The sequence below is a fragment of the Natrix helvetica genome (genome assembly GCF_964273705.1).
Source record: "Natrix helvetica genome assembly, chromosome: 1".
Classification (NCBI taxonomy): Eukaryota; Metazoa; Chordata; class Lepidosauria; order Squamata; family Natricidae; genus Natrix; species Natrix helvetica.
Window position 1 is genome coordinate 106,214,687 of NC_138548.1, and position 16,950 is coordinate 106,231,636.

The following is a 16,950-nucleotide window of genomic DNA, read 5'->3' on the forward strand; positions in this document are numbered from 1 at the left end:
TTCTGTAAACTGCCCAGAGACACTTGCTTGTAGATGTGATGGAATGTAATCCAGATTCACAGAATGGATGGGCTGCATTCCAAAGCAAGAGCAAGAGAGAACAAAGTTTAGCTTGTTCGGAAGGAAAAGAGTCAAGAGAGCTCCTCCTTAGGACTCCTATCTTTAATTATGCAATTAGTTTGCTTTAATTTGAAAAGATTTCTGGCTGTAGGTGAGGAACAATAAAGGCAACTGCTTAAAAGAAACTCAGCATGTCTCTTGGTTTTGGAACCCAACAGAGAGATGTAATTTTTTAAATTGATAGATAGATAGATAGATAGATAGATAGATAGATAGATAGATAGATGGATGGATGGATGGATGGATGGATGGATGGATGGATGGATAGATACAGTGGGGCAAAAAAGTATTTAGTCAGCCACCAATTGTGCAAGTTCTCCCTCTTAAACAGATGAGAGAGGCCTGTAATTGGCATCATAGGTAGACCTCAACTATGAGAGACAAAACGTAAAAAAAAACCCGAAACAATCACATTGGCTTATTTGGAAAGAATTTATTTGCAAATTATGGTGGAAAATAAGTATTTGGTCACCTACAAACAAGCAAGATTTCTCGCTCTCACGGACCTGTACCTTCTTCTTTAAGAGGCTTCTCTGTCCTGCACTCATTACCTGTATCAATGGCACCTGTTTGAACTTGTTATCAGTATAAAAGACACCTGTCCACAACCTCAAACAGTCACACACTAAACTCCACTATGGTGAAGACCAAAGAGCTGTCAAAGGACACCAGAAACAAAATTGTAGACCTGCACCAGGCTGGGAAGACTGAATCTGCAATAGGCAAGTAGCTTGGTGTGAACAAATCAACTGTGGGAGCAATAATTAGAAAATGGAAGACATACAAGACCACTGATAATCTCCCTCAATCTGGGGCTCCACGCAAGATCTCACCCCGTGGGGTCAAAATGATCACAAGAACGTTAAGCAAAAATCCCAGGACCACACGGGGGGACCTAATGAATGACCTGCAGAGAGCTAGGACCAACGTAACAAAGGCTACCATCAGTAACACACTACGCTGCCATGGACTCAGATCCTGCAGTGCCAGACGTGTCCCCCTGCTTAAGCCAGTACATGTCCAGGCCCGTATGAAGTTTGTTAGAGAGCATTTGGATGATCCAGAAGAGGATTGGGAGACTGTCATATGGTCAGATGAAACCAAAACAGAACTGTTTAGTAGAAACACAACTCGTTGTGTTTGGAGGAGAGAGAATGCTGAGTTGCATCCAAAGAACACCATACCTACTGTGAAGAATGGGTGTGGCAACATCATGCTTTGGGGCTGTTTCTCTGCAAAGGGACCAGGACGACTGATCCGTGTACAGGACAGAATGAATGGGGCCATGTATCATGAGATTTTGAGTGCAAACCTCCTTCTATCAGCAAGGGCATTTAAGATGAAACGTGGCTGGGTCTTTCAACATGACAATGATCCCAAACATACCGCCCGGGCAACGAAGGAATGGCTTTGTAAGAAGCATTTCAAGGTCCTGGAGTGGCCTAGCCAGTCTCCAGATCTCGACCCCGTAGAAAACCTTTGGAGGGAGTTGAAAGTCCGTGTTGCCCAGCGACAGCCCCAAAACATCACTGCTCTAGAGGAGATCTGCATGGAGGAATGGGCCAACATACCAGCAACAGTGTGTGCCAACCTTGTGAAGACTTACAGGAAATGTTTGACCTCTGTCATTGCCAACAAAGGATATATAACAAAGTATTGAGATGAACTTTTGATATTGACCAAATACTTATTTTCCACCATAATTTGCAAATAAATTATTTTCAAATCAGCCAATGTGATTATTTGGTGTTTTTTTTTTTTACATTTTGTCTCTCATAGTTGAGGTCTACCTATGATGCCAATTACAGGCCTCTCTCATCTTTTTAAGTGGGAGAACTTGCACAATTGGTGGCTGACTAAATACTTTTTTGCCCCACTGTAGATAGATGATAGATGATAGATGATAGATGATAGATGGATGGATGGATGGATGGATGGATGGAAGGAAGGAAGGAAGGAAGAAAGGAGGGAAGGAAGGAAGGAAGGAAGGGAGGGAGGGACTTAACTCAAGCTTATTCCAGCTTCTTATTACGACTCCTTTCTCCGCTTTTTCCTACTCAAACACAGCTTGATTCTGACATCCCACTGCAGCTGAGTATATAAGTATAGAGGCAAGAAATATCCCCAAGTTACATTTGGAAAAAAAACCCACTGTGCTGGTGGCCTTGAATAACCAGTCCCACCTCTAACTCTCACTGATGTCAATGATCTAAATCAAAGATAGAGCCACTGAAGCCAAATGAAACTTAAGTGACTCACAGCTAACTCACTTTCACCGGACTGAGTCCAAAGAGATTATCCTTCAAAAATGAAATATTCTGCAAGTTCTCTCTGAACTACACTGTACATTTCTGAAACAAATCTACTTGAAATTGTATTTGACTTGGACAGGCTTATTCAAGCAGACTGTCTTTTACAGTGGTAATCTTGGCAAAATATTCACTTTAACGGAGATATGATAAGCAGGAGTATTTGGTTTAAAATAATAGCAAAATAGACTCATTGGGGGGAGGGGTTGAGAGAGAGAAAGAGCGTACAAGGCAGAATGTTTCTATAAGGCTAATGAAGACAGAAACTGTGCCTGTAACAATATTAAGTTTATTTTCTCTAGTGATACGAAGAAGTGAGCAATCTGTCACTAATACTCTAAGTGAAATTACTTGTCTTGGTGGAATTCCCGCTGACAGTCAGTCACTCACAGCATTGACCTGAAAATCTACCTGCTGAAAAACAAATTGCAGTGTCAAATTTTGAAAAGGTAGGAAGCTGGTTTTAATTTTGATTGGTCTTACTTGAATCTTTTACGCAGTCTTCCCATCTCTTTTTCCGCTTTCTCCCCAAACCCCGATTCTTTACTGGATTGCAAATAAAAATAAAGGAAACCCCTGTTTAGCATTTGTGCGGGGGAAATTATTATTGCTGGCTGCATCAGAGAAATGTTATGTCAGATAAAACTGTTAAAGTGTGTCTAAGCAACATTAAGAGTGGCAGGCCCGCCAGTGACTGACTGGGTGACTGAACACATTACCCAGACAGCATTGTAGGAATTAATTTTCTTCAATAAAGTGATTTTTAAGGCTCATATATTTCCCAATCTAAACATATGTCAGTGTTTCATAAACAAAATAAATGGATTAAAATAAAACATTACCAATATGCTGACACATGGAGATACTTTAATTAGGAATACTTAAGCTGTGTGATATCTAACTGCTATACTGGCTGTGGTGGAGTGTGCCCCATTTCACAAAGCCACAAACAGGTATGACCCATTTACACAATGAAAGCCAAACCCAATTGCCTTTTCTCTAGAATAGCCTATTGCATAGCATTAACCCCAATAAAATTCACTTTAAGCTCACAGCAATATACAGGAAATGCCTAAAGAGACACAGCTCATATACCAACTTTTCCACGGGGTGGGGGTGGGGGGAGAGGGAGGAACAAATGAGATGCTGGTTCTTGAGAATAATATTTCTTCATAAAAGGCTACATTTAATGCCTTAGCTATTTAAAGGCCATATTTACATGACTGTCACATTACAGCAGCCTCTCTCCTGCACATTCTTCTCTACTTACTTTAAGGGCCTGCACGAAAATAGCTGAGGAAAGCAAATGTCAACCCTGTCCTGAAATTTATATGTGTGAGAGAATTAGAATAAGTAGAAATGTAATATATTGTTTACTGTACCGAGTGCCCTCTGTTCTGTAAAGGTCAAAAGCATTGTAACCTTAGAGTTACAGTTTCTGATTGTTCCCAGGGTTAAATACATTATCAAAATTAATGGTTCAAACCCTCAACCTTCAGATATATGAGTATTCCTGCCTCCATCTGCCGAACTGTTCAACTAAAAATAGCATTCTTTGGCTTCATACCGCTAATATTGTACCCCTGAGGCAGGCGCTGCAATGCTTCAGCAATACTTTGGATCTGCACCCTGTGGTATAACAAAAGGTCGTTACGTTGTGCTAAAGCGAAGAGCAGAAAAGAGCGAGAGGATAAAGAAGCCGGCTGGACATGCTTTTGTGGCGGGTGTTGTTTAATTTCATTGATGATGAAAACTTTCAGCGTACAGCTGCAACCAGGACTAAGAGTTGCCAAGGCTCATTAATGTTATACGTGATAAACTTTGAAGGACAAATTGCTCAGGAAGGCATCAGGGATAAAGGGGAAGCTATAGGTTGGTTTTACTCTTTCACCCACCCCTCTCTCCACGCACTCTTCTAAAGAACATTTTGTTAACATAATTGCCTTCTTTTCTTTCTTGTCTTTCTTCCTCCCCCCCCCCTTTCCTTTTTATATACACGTATAGACACCCACACCACTGTTGTTTTTTTTCTTTGCATTGAGGGATAGAAGGAGAAAAAAACCCAATACACTCAGCCTTTCTAAGTCTAGGGGAGAGCGACTATAAGATTATTGCACTAGGTCATATAACTGAACCTTCTCAATGTATATTAATATAGATTAATTAGTTAATTCAAACACTGATGGGAGGAAGAGACCATTTGTCAACATGAGCCCAGATGTGATTCCTTGACACTGAAAATAGTCATAGGGTGATTAGAATTTCATCCACTTATTATTAATTCAAATGTAATGCTTATTCTCCCCCCACCCCCACCCTAAATCCCTTTCCATTTAAGGACAGAATGTCTGCACTTCTGGAGTCATGGTCTTGTAAGAGTAATAAAATAATGAAGAAGATCAGTATGAGAAAGACAGGTCGATTAGACTCATAAATTTCTTTGTACTCTTCAGTCTTTAATTCCTTACATTTAAAATGGATACATCACAAACTAATTTTCTCCACAGGTTATTATTGTTGAAGCAAAGTGGAAACAAGCCTTTAAAAAGAATATTTTAATATGGATGTGGCGGCTCAGTGGCTAAGACCCTGAGCTTATCTATCAGAAAGGTCGCAGTTTGGCAGTTTGAATCCCTAGCACCGTGTAATGGAGTGAGTTCCCGTTGCTTGTCCCAGCTTCTGCCAACCTAGCAGTTTGAAAGTATGTAAAAATGCAAGTAGAAAAAATAGGAACCACCTTTGGTGGGAAAGTAAAAGCATTCCATGAGCCTTCAATGTTTAGTCATGCCGGCCACATGACCACAGAGACGTATTCAGACAGTGCTGCTCTTCGGCTTTGAAATGGAGATGAGCACCGCCTCCTAGAGTCGGGAACGACTAGCACATATGTGCGAGGATAACCTTTACCTTTACTTTACTGCTACTTTGAATGGCTCACAGTAGGCAATAGCTTGTTATGCCTATTTTAATCAGGAATTGTACTCAATAGAATTCAGTATGCTGTCATACAGAACATGATCTAGATCATGCAATATTTTGGACAACTCAAGTAATGAACTAATGAATTACAACTTGCTTACAGATAATAGTTTTCTGCATTACTCACTGGACCACCCATTTCTCTTCTTTAGGATACATGGCAAAAGACTGCTTAACTTTCATCTCTGAAAAAACTTAAGACTTTCCAGATATTTAGATTACAGTTCCCAATCCCTTGCCATTGGATATACTGAAATGATTAGGAGATATAAAGCACAATATCTGGAATGCACCAAGTTGTCTTCCATGTTGAAAGACATTGTTATGTGTGCTAGGGGATGCTATAGGTTAGTAATCCCTTTCAGAGCATTGAAACCTATATACCATAGTTTTGAAAGAGCTGTAGCTGTTAGGAAGAGTTCAATCAGCAATCTCAGCAAATTCTTCAGAAAGAATAATTGCGTTCGGGCCTGTGTGTGTTGCTTCAATTCTTCTTAGATATACAATAGTGTCACAATACAATACGTGTTATGCTATTTCTATAGCATGGGAGTGGAGTTTTCAAAAGAAGAAAATAAGATATGATCAGCAGTTCCAGTTTATCAAACCTTCCCAGTATATCTCACAGATCTTTTTTCCCTTAACTACTATAAAACCTCAGTCTTCTTTTGAAGAACTTTCTCAGAAAGAAACGATATAAGTGTCTCCAGGTGGAAGGGGAAGACCTGAACAAGAAAATATCCTTTGAAATAGACCTAAAACAAACAAGTAGGATACCCATTTGATTATTCGTTGCTGTCCTTAGCCATTTCCAATTGAAAGTGGTAGATCAATAATACAAATTAGGAAATTGTTGTAGATAAACAGGCAGACTCTTCAGTTGTTTTCTCCTAGTCCACTCAATAGCCACCATACCTGTCCCTATCAGAAACAAAACTGCCTTGTAATAACAAGCCTGTAAACTGTTTTTTCTCAGTCTCTCTTATCTGTAGTCTAAAATTCAGTTGTACATTCCCCCAGCAGGTTTCGTAGTTTGTGCTGCTTCGCTTTTCTTAGATTCCATCCAATTCTGCACTAAAAATGATAATTGAGCAAATTTCTCCTTTCATTTATCAGGATCCTTAAAATATCTGTAATCATTAAGGCTGGATTTTTTTTAAATGTTTTAAAATATTCTGTAATCCAAACAAGCTGGCATTAAGTCTATTTTTCCTCTAACTAAACTGCAATGTTTGCCACTACTAAATTAATACTACTATAATTATGGTTGATAACAATTGCAAGAGGTGTTAGCTACAACATTTAAATAACCAAAAGGTAAACCTCTAATATGATTGCTAAACACACCCACTTTATAAGCTTTTGACTGCTACTTCATTATTTGACACTATTGTGCCTTTTCTTGGGGAATATTAAAAGGCTATATAATAAATTGGAATATAAATCATTTTCACACAACATTTAGTTCCCCCTATGACAAAAATAAATAAATGACCTAGCAAGGGACCAAACTCAGACTCCTGATGGCTGCTGGCATCCAACCAACTTAACGCATGGAAAGACGGAGATTCCATAAATACAGAAGCTGCAAGTCTACAGTTTAGGAAACAGTCATTACAAAGCCCAAAAGAAGGAGAAATCGACATTTGTCAGACACCTACTATGAGGAGCAAAAGTTAAACAGGCTACATCTGGAAAAAGCTTAAGAGAAATAAAATATTTTGAATCTAAATTCCACCAAGAGCTACTTGTTTCTTCCATCCTTTCTCCAATTTAAGTACCTTTGAAACAACTTTTCAGTTGAAGAAAAGACTTAAAGGACTGCTTAATTCTCCCACCAAATCAATGGGCTTAAAAGCGCTTAAGCATAGATTGGATTGTGCCAGAAATTATTAAGTAATTGATAAAAATACAAAGTTGGCTGCATTTCCCAGCATCGAGCTTGACACATGCTGCTCTGTTTGCAGCATATTTAGTACATAAGGTGTTAATCCTTCTGGGGCTGTGCTTAAAAAATTACTTAACATTCAAGCCATTACTTAGCATACAGCTGGTTAGCAGTTTTCCACTAAAGTACTGGCTTTGAGCCCACATATTTTTATTCTGGCACATACCTGGAGCTGTAAAGGGCTGAGTCCAGAAGCAGCAGCAGCTGCCATTGTTGATGGAATGAACTGCACAGGATAGTTATCACCTGTCAAGAAGAACAATGCACACAGGTTTAGACAATGAGCAGAGAATAGCAACATGCAAGTACAAACAGGGCCTGAGCTCCACAACACCGCTTTAAGCCTAAACATCTGCAAAAACAAAAGGGGATTGTTGGGCACAGACTTGCACCTCTGCCTTGGAAGTTCTGCTCAGCAGATCGCTAGTAGGCAAACTGGCAAAACATAAAATGCAATGTTGAGACCTAAGCATGCTCACACTTATTGAGGCTCATGTAGCAGCATTGAAAAATAATTGCGTGTTTAGAAATTTTTCAAATGATCCTTGACACAAAGCAATGCACAAAGGCCCAGTCTTGCAACCTGGGAGCACTGATTCCATTTAAAACGTCTTTAGCTGCACTTATTTGGACTCACATATCGGTTAGAGGATATTACCTGTTTTCAATAAATTATTATGCACAGCAGTATATTCTTCTAAGGAATATTATTAGGATCTTTTCAACTTATATCTTGCCTGATATACATGAGCTAAGATAGGCAATTTTCAGTTCTGGGTGTTATGACATAATTTTGTCTCATGATGCAAGGGTTCACACACACACATACACAAACCCAGACAAATCATTTTTAAAAATATCTACAGTTCCTGTGTAAACAGCTATTCTCTATGGGTGATTTTTATATATATATATATATATATATAATTTCATTATATTTCTGTATAAAGGCAAAATACAGTATGTTCATGCTTCAAAGCAAAATATCTGAAATTTACGTAAGTGATACTTGGAATTAATACATTCAACAATACAGTAAAACCTAGATTGTAAATACAATAAAGATCTCATTTTCTCCATATTCAACTGGGAGGGATCCCATAGAAAATCAAGTCACAGGGGAAACTTTTTATTTTCTGGAATGTAGATTCTGGAATCCAAATCCATTATGGATTTGGTTAAAATTTTAGAAATCACATGATGTGAGCAAAATTTCTCTCAAACAGGTCTCCTGTGTTGATTTTCTTGACTTCTTACCTCTGATTTCCTATCAGTTTCTCTACTTCCACAAGCTAAATTCTCTTATCTTGGAAACTGGAAGAAGCAGGTCACTCTCAATACACAAAATATCATTTTTCAGCCTATCAAATTGTTGCTTCTGCTCCTCTAGCTGTAGACAAAAGGGTATTGTTTTGGGTTTTACCTTGGGCCAAGCCAAGAGAGGATCACCTATCCTGACCTCCCATCAATGAAAGGATATAGCTGAAGGCCAGTGAAACTCTTAACCCTATTCATGTAGATTATGAAACTGGACTGTCAGATGTGTTCATAATAATATCCTCTGTTCTTCCATTCTTCAAAACCTTTATTCAGTTATCAACTGCAATACTGTTATATTGATTACCCCATTCTCTGGTTGTACTGTATGTTAGATATAGGGATTATTTATCCCCAAGTATTTTAGTGTTCAATAGTGCTGTAATTTCAAAGTATTACAATAGAGTTGATCCTAAAATAAGAAATGTCTAGTATAGGAGTCTGTAGCCTGTGTGAATAGAATTACTTAATATACTTTCACATTATAACTACAACCTGCATCCCTTCACTAAAGCTGAAAGTGGAAAGAGAGGTGGAAAAGAGGAGTAAGAATATAATATATATAACAGTATATACATGATTATATATAAATATATGATTATATATAAAATATATATTAAGTGATTGATACTGTATATTGCACAATAACCATGCTTCAATAATGCTTTCTCATTTAAAATCAGTGTTACAAACTATCTCCAGGCTATATTTTAATAAGCTATTCCTCTTCCATTTTTAAAAGTTTTATAATAATATACTTGTTTTGCATAAACTTTTTTTCACATTACACACAGAATTAATAACATAGGTGTGGTGTAGAAGATTTAAGATAATGCAATTTAGGAATGGAGAATTCCCCCATGCACATACATCAAGTTCTCAACCCCAGCTCAATTCTCAACCATACCATAAATTCCCGAAAGCAATAAAAGAGTAAAGAAAATACTCTCTCTTCAGCTTGCCATCCAAAGAGCAGCCACTCTTCAGACAAGCTCAGTGTAAATGTTAAGTTGCTTTCACTTTTTAAACAAATGGTGAGGTTCTAATCCACAAGGTCTCTCTGCATCATATCCATAATACCTCATCAGATCATTGAGCACGGTATGTGCTTGTACACAGTCCACTAACAATTGGCTTCTGATTGCATACAGAGCGCGTTGCTACAATGCCTTTCCCAACCTACATTGTGCTGGTGTCCTATGGAGTTTATAACATTCATAAAGTCTAATCTTATTCCCCCTTTTCTGTGAGGTTGATTTTTGTCTGCAGTAGGTTTAAAAAAAACCTAAACTAAACCAAATTGTTTCTTCATGGTATAAAATCCTTGTCTTTTTACGGTTAGCTCATTCTGCTTATCTTCTTTGAAAACTAAACAATATTTTCTGAATATAAAGCATCATCATCAAAAGTTAAATAATGTTTCTTTGGCAATAAGCATTTAAAAAAAAAGAAACTGTCAAGAAAATGTTGAATTAAATTTCCATTGCTTTAAATGGGAAAACAATAAGCATTTAAATCTACACAGGGAGTGCATTACCAAACATTTTCAAGGCAATCTGTCTTTAAATATAATGAATAATTCATTTCCTTTCCATACAATCCTCTCCCTTCTCTCTCTCTCTCTCTCTCTCTCTCTCTCTCTCTCTCTCTCTCTCTCTCTCTTTCCCTCCCTCCCTCCCTCTGTCTCTTTTTCTAATTTCAATATAACTTGCTTTTATTTGTATTAATACATAATAAAGCATTTCCGTGTGTGTGTTTGTGTGTGTGTGTGCATATATATATATATATATCTTCTCCCTACTGACACTCCTTTTTCACAGCTGTCATGCTTCCAAGGTTTGAAGTAGGTTGGAGTATGTGTGTGTGAAAGTGTGTGTTGTTAGGGTCCCTGCCATAGCTGAGAGTGTTCTTTGGCTCACCTGCTATAATTTTGCCTTATGCCGATGGCAGCTAATTTCAATACTCTGTGTGTCTTCCATTCCTCCCCAATCTTTTAAGCAGAAAGTTAGCCTCTCTAGGATTAAAACTAAGGATTCTAAAACTTATGGCTTCATATAATCCTACTGCATTATATAATAGTATTATTCGGAGAACAAAGCATGACATTTCATACCAATGAATGTTTTGCTGACAATAGTAAAACTGAAGCAGGTACATGTTCTTTGGAGGAAGGGGCTAACAACAAAGGAGATAGAAGCTTTTTTTTTCCTAACAAAAATGATAGATCAATGTGTTTCTTGGTAGCTTTTTTAACAATCCATCGCTCAACATGTTGTAGCAATTTTTTTCCAAATTTGTTTTTAGATTTGGAATGCTTGGGTGAGGATCTATTCTTTAATTTTATAAAGGCAGACAAAACAAGTCAGAACAAGTTCATTGTACATATAGATTCATGCTAGCCTTGATTAGTGGGCGAATGGTTGAACAGAGACAAAAAAAAACTTCCCACCCTTCATTCTTTATTTTGCAAACTAGTCTTCTAAGCTTATCTGTTGATTATATATTGGCTTTTTATTGTGTTTATACACATTAGTAACTCTAAGATCCAAAATGATGCATCAACTTCTGTTTCACTTGTCAGTATACACAATACTTATTAAAAAGATGGACGCAGCAAATGCTTTCAGTCCTTTGATCTGAATTGCAAACAGTGTTTCTTTGTTTTCTTCCACAGTCTCAAAATCTGTATGCAGTTCAAAACTGTAGTCACTGTATCATCTATAGCAATGTTTCTAAATCTTAGCCATTTTAAGATGTGTAGCCTTCAACACCCAGAATACCTCAATAGTGCTGCCTGGGGAATTCTGAAAGGAAGTCCACTTATCTTAAAAGGACTATGGTTGAGAAACACAGATCTACAGATTATCTCATAACATAATGAATCTCAACTGAATTTTGTTTGTTAGATATTTTCTAAGGAAATGAAGCTATATTACTGCAAAGAGAATCCTAGCAACAGTAGTCATTTGCAATCAAGATATAAGATTCAGTCTGCTCAAATCCAAAGTCCGGCATAAAGCAACGCAAGTTTACAAATTTGACCCAAACTGTGATTTTAGACTATAAAGAACTCTTAACTCCTTTTCTCAGTATAGGTCAGGGGTGTCAAACTCACATCATCACATGATGTTTTGCAACTTTTTCCCCTTCGCTAAACTGGGCGGGGCCATGGCCAGAGCATGACATGTGGGCCGTGGGTCACAAGTTTGCCAGCCCTGTTATAGATAGTCCTCAATTTACATCCACAATCGAGACCAGACTTTCCATTGCTAAGCAAGGTGGTTACTAAGTAAGTCATGCCCAATTTTACTACTTGTTCTGCCATGATTGTTAACAGGGGTGGGTTCCGGCAGGCACTGCCGGTTCGTTTGTGGGCATGTTGCACATGGGCACTTTACATGCGCATGTGCAGTGCAATAAAAATTGTTCTGCGTATGCGCAAAAGCGAAAAACAAGATGGTAGTGCCTATGGCACCACCTAGAGAACCAGTTCGGGGACATGGCTTCCAGCAACCCAGGCCATCAAACCACTAGTGGTGCGCCCAAACCAGTTCGAACCAGTAGGACCCACCGATTGTTAAGCAAATCATTGTAATTGTTAAATGAATCATGAAATCAATAAGTAAATGCAGCCTTCCTCCATTGAGGAAGTTTGCTTGTTGGAAGCTGGCTGGGAAGATTGCAAATGGCCAACACATGACCTCAGGATGCTGCACTCATCATAAATACATGCTGGTTGCCAAGTGGCCAGATTTTGAGCACAAGATTATGGGTATATTGTGATGGTTAATTGCAAGGGCTGGTTATAATTCCCATTTTCCAATGCTGTTATAACTTTGAATGGTTGCTAAATGAATAGATGCAAGTTGAGGATTACTTGTAGGATATATCAAAAACTTCTAGCTAAAAAGAAATATTCATTGGGCGTTACTATCTGAAATGGTAGCATGAAATAATTTGCTTATAACTCATTCAATATAATTTAATAAGGTTACAATGTATATAATGTAATTGAGACTTATAAAGATGCTTAAAGTTTATAGATGAAGTCATGTTGGAAAGAAATCTTATTTTTTTAAAAAAAATAGTTGACAACTGTTTAAAATACATCAATAATAATCTCTCTATATTACAAATGGGAAAAATGGATAGAAAGATTTAGATAGCCCCTAAAATAATCTTTACATGACAGTTCTAATTGGAAATTGCAGTAAAAAGATTCTGCCTTTTAGGATCAACCATCAAGAGTAAAGGAACAAACAATCAAGAAATATTCTAAAAGATTAGCAATTGCTAAAGCAATGATGAAGACCCTGGAAAAAATCAGATACCATGATGGTCTACATCTACAAAGATCAATGGTATTCCCTGTGACACCTTATGGAAGTGAAAATCGGATTTTGAAGAAGCTGGATAGGAAGCATATTTTCAAATTTGGTGTTGGAGAAAACGCCGATCATCCAAGAAAACAAAAATGAATTATCAAATAACTCAATCCACAAATTATCACTCTCAAATTGTTGTATTTTGGGCATATGTGTTACCATATTTGTTATGTGAACAACTAGCTCTCTTTCTGAGGCTAGGAAAGGGGAAAGGAAAGAGAAGAGGAGGAAACCCAACCTTTGGATGCATAGACACAGCTACAGTAGTTATGAATATCCTGTTAGAAGAACTAAAGAACCATGTGAAGGATAGATTATCATGAAGAAAATCAACTTAAGTGATTGCTAAGACTCACTGCTGATTTGATAGCACATAATCAATTTATTTATAAATAATTAAACAGACCAATCTGACCACAAGTTATTATCTTTTTGCATGGTACTTATTATATTCTACTACAATTATCATATTATGGCATGGCATATACATATCATAACTAGGTTTGTATTAAAGTCACATGGATCATATAGTCTGCCTCTTTCTTTTTAAGACTACTAAGGATTACTGTGCTGACTGATATTTGAATCTGAGATCCTCTAGCATACCAGTCACTTACAATTAGATCTGCTCTCATATCTTATACTCTTAACAATGATGCCTATACTGGACTAAATTAACAGTAAACTGTTATAGATTAGCATTGACCAAAGAGGTCATACCATTCACTTTACAGCTTTTACTATGCTATAAAAGAGTCAAATTATCCAATAAGCAATAGCTTGACTTGCTCAGTTAAATGTTGGCTTTGTAGCAGCTCTACTTTATACAGTATATCTCATTTAAATAAAACGTTTCTATCAGTGAAAATTGGAAAACTGTCATATGCACATGGAAAATTGAAAAACTGTCAAATGCACATAGATCAAAAGACACAACAGTAATTTAAGTTATACAATAATTTAACATTTTAATACAATATACGCTGTGAATACGCAAATTGATTTATGAGGCCCAGATTTTTCAATTAGCAATTGCTATGTGGAAAACTATATTGTATCATACTGAGAAATATAGTAACAAAGTTTTCAAAATCTGTTCTGACTTACAAGATTGATATATACAATCTTGAAATCCCAAAATATCTTTTGTCTAACTCATATAAGGGGAAGGGATGAACATATTTGACCCAAAGGACTTCCAAATTTAAATAAAGGATTATATAGCAGAAAATCATTCTTTTTCAATATTTTACTTTACAGGTTGGTTAGGACTATAATTCCCAACTTCAAAGGAATACTAGGAGTTGTTGTCTTAGCATATCTGGAAATTTGATTTGATCTGAATTGTGTCATGTAATTATTAAGCAAAGGATTAATAGTATGACTCATGTAAATATGGAATACAACATGCAAATGTTACCTTGGTATTAACAAATAAAACTGAGTTATCCAAAACATTGCAATATTTTGACTTTATTGACTAATTTGTAATCCGTTCTAGATACATTATCAATTGGTCTAAATTTAAATCAAGGCTTTGTTATCTATTACATTGTTAAAACAAAATTCTTGATAGTTTCAATGGTGCTTGAAGGCAATAATGTGCCCTGGACACCTAATAGTTATATATCTCAGATAATGAAATGGAACTAAAATATATTACTATTAGAAATAACAATATATAGTATAAAAATAATACTATAAAATCAAAGTTTGCCATTGGAAAATTTAACAACCATGATTGACATATTTTTGAAATACGTATGTTTTCCTAATATCAGTGTGCTGTTTTACAGATGTATTTAGAAAAATCTTCTCCGTTGATTTTCACTTATGATGTTTCAATTGTCACAGAAAACAAAGATTTAAATTTGTTCTATAAACTGAATTTGTTTCTCGGATTAATCAATGGTCAATTTTATTACCACAAAATATGTATCCTATAAAACTGGAAGATTATCCAATTCTCATCAGTTAGAAAAAGGACAGCTCACCCTTTTATATTTGAATAAGCACTATACTACCAGGAATACTTTTTTAAAGACATATTTTGAAACCTACCAATTCCATTGGGTCAAATGTTAATAATTTAATTGTACAACATGCTATAAACATGTAAATGTACTAATTGGTTACATTTTTTAAAAAAACAAAACAATGCTTGTTTACAAAAGGAAAAGAAATTCAAAATACTTAGAATTGAAAATGATACTTATGGTAACAGATGTGGGAAATAGCATAACAGTAGCATTTTAGGCTTATATCCCCCCCCCCCCGAATGTTTTACAGAACTCTCTGGGCTGTTTACAATGTAAGCATTACTTGCATGTTGCCCCCAACAATCTGGTCATCATTTTACTAACCTCAGAGGGGTGGAAAGTTCAGTCAAACTTGAGCCCCATCAGTATTGAGCTCAGGGCTGTAGGCAAAATCTGCCTGCAATACTACACTTTAACCACTGCACCACAAGCACTCTTGAATCCTTGAATGCTTGAATGCTTCTAATGACAGCCCTAAAATAGACTAAACATTTTGGTGGCCAAAGACAACACTAATCTCTCTGAAAGACAGGAGTTGCACTAGAAACAACAATGATGCAAAGAAGATATGGGGAAGCAAAATTTGCAATGGGGTGGGGATGATGTGTGTGTGTGTGTGTGTGTGCGGTTTACGCAGGATTTTAGCAGTATCCTTCCTTTGCTGTAAATCTGTGTCAAATCTATGCAGTTGTCAGTTTTATTATGAAATATCTGCTCCAAATAATGTGAAATCATGTCTTTTTTTTTTGCACGAGACCATATAAAACTGCAGTTAGCATACTATATGGATGCTATGAAAGAGTTTCAATGGAAAAAGTTTCAAGATTTGCATTTGGATCCCATACACCTATCAGAGGTAGCACATTAAACAAGTAAAAAAATTCCATCTGACAGCAGAGAATGGGTCTATTTTTTAAATCAATAACCTGGAAATATTTGCCATTGACAATACTACTCTGTTTGCAGTATTTTAGTACTAAAAGAACAAGCCTTTTCACTTCATCAGAAAAAAAAATCATGTCATAGATTGGCTGGAGAAAATTAAGATAAACTCTATATCCCAAAATACAAAGTGGACAAGTAGATAAACTGAATGCTAACCCAACTATTATTCCAAATAAGACATTTACCGTTTCTCATATATAAGAATCCATTTTCCATTTGTCTGTTTTTATAAAACTGACAAGGCAGAGCAGAATGAAACAAGAAGAAATAATTTAATGTCTAAAGGAAATGCTATAATTGATTTCCCCCCCTTTAATATTCAATGAAGAGGAGACAGATTAATGAGAAAAATAAAGATACTATTTCTGGCCTAAGATCTACAAGGAATATACGCATGCAGAAAAGGTTGGCTTTTATTTACTTAAATCTTCTAACTCTGAATTTCTCCACTAACATGATTTTAAACATTTAAAGCCTGTTTACAGGGAGACTCTGAAAGTAGCTTCAAACCATTATATCCCTAATTGAATTCCCCAGGAGCCTGTTAAATTCAAAGGAATAAAGAAAGAAATCATACCATTTGCTAAATCATCTCTAAGCATTTCTCACTGTGAAGTTCCCTGACCTGTTACAAGCTTGAATTGATGATTGCAACCGAACCGCTGAACCTCTGTTATTTAGATGAAAATCGTATAAAATGCTGCCCAGTTGCAATAAACAAATTAAATCATACCTGCCTTCACTTTTTATCTCTAATTATAAAGAAGGCTTGCACAAAAGAGTAAAATGTGTACATGCTGATGAGAAAGGGCTGAAGAAAAGGGACAGATATATGTAATTTTCCTATAAGAAGCGGGTTACTCTTAGCATGCAAATTGGCATGGAAATGGCTCAATAAATTCAAAAGA

General features: G+C 36.5%; 1 protein-coding gene across 18 annotated transcripts in view; it reads right to left on the reverse strand.

Moving 5' to 3' along the window:
- The window catches only part of SOX6 (SRY-box transcription factor 6), a 489,348-nt gene that overhangs the window by 91,881 nt on the left and 380,517 nt on the right, over nt 1–16,950 (reverse strand). For all 18 annotated transcript variants that reach the window (XM_081937703.1, XM_081937696.1, XM_081937695.1 and 15 more), the window contains one exon: nt 7,523–7,602. In XM_081937703.1, the coding sequence (XP_081793829.1) occupies nt 7,523–7,602 (80 nt within the window). The remainder of the gene's footprint in view (nt 1–7,522; nt 7,603–16,950) is intronic.